Raw genomic sequence first — 2,869 nt, forward strand, 5'->3', positions numbered from 1 at the left:
GCTATGACAATCTGGCGCTTCTGAATCAGCGACTGTAAGTATGTTTAACTGTTCAAATGCGGAGTTTTGCGCATGGAGTTTTGCGCATCGTGTGTGTGAGAGAGAGAGAGCCAGAGAGAGCATGAGAGAGTGAGACAGAGAGAGAGAGAGAGAGGGGGGGTCACATCACAGTGGAGTCAGCTGTCTTAACCGTGGCTTGTGTAATGCAAACACATACCAGCTTCATCACTGTGTCTGTCACGCGACTCTGTTCCCCTTTCGGGCTCTGTCTTTACATTTATTTTGAAAGATGAAGCTCGCGATTATGGTAAGGGGCGTTACATTTCCGACGAGTGCTTGCGGTGTTCGGCCAATCACAATGCACTGGGTCAGCTGGCCAATCAGAGCAGACTGCGCTTGTCTGAAGGAGGGACTTTGTAGAAAACGAAGCGTTTGAGAGAGGCGGGGCATAGAGGACCTACAATAATGTACAGTATTTGAAAAATAATGTGTTTTTTTAACATTAAAGCATGTCAACATATTCTGTTACACCAAATACACAAAATAATGATCTTTAAAAAAGCATCATATGACCCCTTTAAAGAGAACGGGAAGGACATGCATTCTGCTGGAATATGAGTGTGTTTCAGTGACCTGCAGCACCATCCTCCTGTTTGCATGTGACCCGGATGTTCTTCACTAATAGTTTCCACTCATGAGCTCGTGGGGGCTTTGGGGGTGAGGTCACCTGCGAGGTCTTGTTCCTTACTTCCTGTTAAAGAGGACAGAGGAAATAAAGCATTATCACTCATAACATCAACAGCAACATCCTTTTCTGTGTTTTTCTCTCCATTCTGAGCAAATTCCAAAGTTATGTAACATTCTGAATACTATGAAATTTACCACATCATATAATCAAGGCCTAAGGATAAACAAAATAGGGTTATACACATTTATTATGTTCTGTGGTTGATATGGAGCGTTTTAGAGAGGATTAAATGCTAATGTTAATATGATTAACATTAAACATTTAGCACATTTGTGCATGGTAGTACCTTGACTTCTGCAGACTCTGCAGGCCGGCTGCTCAGAGTTACGGATGCTTGAGCTCGACTTAAGACCTGTCTGAGCCTGTTGTTCACAGCGGCTTCACTTAGATTCTCATAATCTCCCTGAAACACACATAGTGAGTCATGGGCATTCTGAAAAAATGAGCAGAAGTCACCCTTAAAAAACCTACTGAGATTTACAACCGATGGAGTGTGCAATCTCAAGTGGTTCGATGTGTGAATGTACCTGTGTAAAACTTGGTGTAAGGTGCAAATTTGAGTCCAGGTGAAGCACCCCCCAGGAAATCTCCACCTCCTCATTCACCTCTTTCATCTGTAGGGCCAGCTGTGCCAACAATACACACACAAACGTTACTTGCAACCATAGACTCAAAACAAGGACTGATCAGAGCAGTAAGCCACGAGACACTATGTGCAAAATTGTAAAGCCTAAAACCTCTTTTAAAGGGAAAGTTCACCCAAAAATGAAAATTTGATGTTTATCTGCGTACCCCCAGGGCATCCAAGATGTAGGTGACTTTGTTTCTACAGTAGAACACAAACGAAGATTTTTAACTCAAACCACTGCAGTCTGTCAGTCATATAATGGAAGTGAACGGGAATCACGGCTTTGAGAGAAAAAAAAAAATCATACACAAACAAAACCAAATTAAACCCTGCAGCTCGTGACGATACATTGATGTGTAAAGACACGAAACGATCAGTCTGTGCAAGAAACTGAACAGTATTTATATCGTTTTTTTACCTCTGATGCACTGCAATGTCTGAACTGTCCTGAGCGCGTCCTCGACAACCGGCACATGACGCATCTTCTTAATACACTTATAAGTCTGCGATCTGTCGTAAAGCAAGAAGATGCGTCACGCGCCGATGCAGTGCATCAGAGGTAAAAAAAACGATATAAATACTGTTCAGTTTCTTGCACAGACTGATCGTTTCGTGTCTTTACACATCAATGTATCGTCACGAGCCGCAGGGTTTAATTTGGTTTTGTTTGTGTGTTTTTTTTCTCTCTCAAAGCCGTGATTCCCATTCACTTCCATTATATGACTGACAGACTGAAACGGTTTGAGTTAAAGATCTTAGTTTGTGTTCTACTGAAGAAACAAAGTCACCTAACTCTTGGATGCCCTGGGGGTAAGCAGATAAACATCAAATTTTCATTTTTAGGTGAACTATCCCTTTAACATGGTTTAACACAAGGTCTTAATTGTCTTGTTGCTTTTACCAGTCATGAAACAGAAAACAGAAATTAAAAAATGTCAACTATCATGTAAAAAAATGATAGCATTCCTTTATTTATTTTTATAATATGACAAATTTATTTAGGGATTTTTTCTGCATTTATTTGTGCATTAAATTGCAGCTATAAAGTGACCACTTTATAATTAAATTGTATTTGCACTACTGTTCAAACGATTGGGTCGGTAATACAGGAAAAAAAAACAATAAAGACAGTGATATCGTAAAATAAATATTATTAGAATTTAAAATAACTGTTTTTAATGTAATATATTTTAAAATGTACGGTAATTTATCCCTGCAACGGCAAAGCTGAATTTACTCCAGTCTTCAGTAGGGATGTAACGATTAAGTGCGAGCCGGTTGAAAATCGATTCAAATATGTGACGATTCAAATCGGTTGAGAAGCTAAACAAATCGCGATTCATTTAGGGGTAGGAGTTTATATGAATGCATGTCTGAGGGGAACTTACTGTCTTTAGAAAAGTTTAGATGGTATTTTTTCTTTTCATCTTGCCTCTGTATAATGCATATTAAAGTTCATAAGCGCAGTGCTGCTTTGTTTACAGCGGAAACCA

General features: G+C 39.6%; 1 protein-coding gene across 5 annotated transcripts in view; it reads right to left on the minus strand.

Annotated features, from left to right (window-relative positions):
* Nucleotides 1–2,869, minus strand: part of LOC107686140 (C2 domain-containing protein 2-like) — a 17,687-nt gene that overhangs the window by 8,797 nt on the left and 6,021 nt on the right. For 3 of the 5 annotated variants that reach the window (XR_001634023.1, XM_016483002.1, XM_016483006.1), the window contains exons 4-6: nucleotides 1,276–1,374; nucleotides 1,035–1,181; nucleotides 634–751 (exon numbers count right to left, since the gene is read on the minus strand). Coding sequence is in view for 4 of the 5 variants with exons in the window: in XM_016483002.1 (XP_016338488.1) it covers nucleotides 634–751; nucleotides 1,035–1,181; nucleotides 1,276–1,374 (364 nt within the window). In the remaining variant the exon portion in view is untranslated. The remainder of the gene's footprint in view (nucleotides 1–633; nucleotides 752–1,034; nucleotides 1,182–1,275; nucleotides 1,375–2,869) is intronic. The other 2 variants (XM_016483003.1, XM_016483005.1) reach the window with 1 other exon arrangement.

This window comes from Sinocyclocheilus anshuiensis, unplaced genomic scaffold (assembly GCF_001515605.1).
Source record: "Sinocyclocheilus anshuiensis isolate Anshui unplaced genomic scaffold, SAMN03320099.WGS_v1.1 scaffold437, whole genome shotgun sequence".
In the NCBI taxonomy this organism is placed as follows: domain Eukaryota; kingdom Metazoa; phylum Chordata; class Actinopteri; order Cypriniformes; family Cyprinidae; genus Sinocyclocheilus; species Sinocyclocheilus anshuiensis.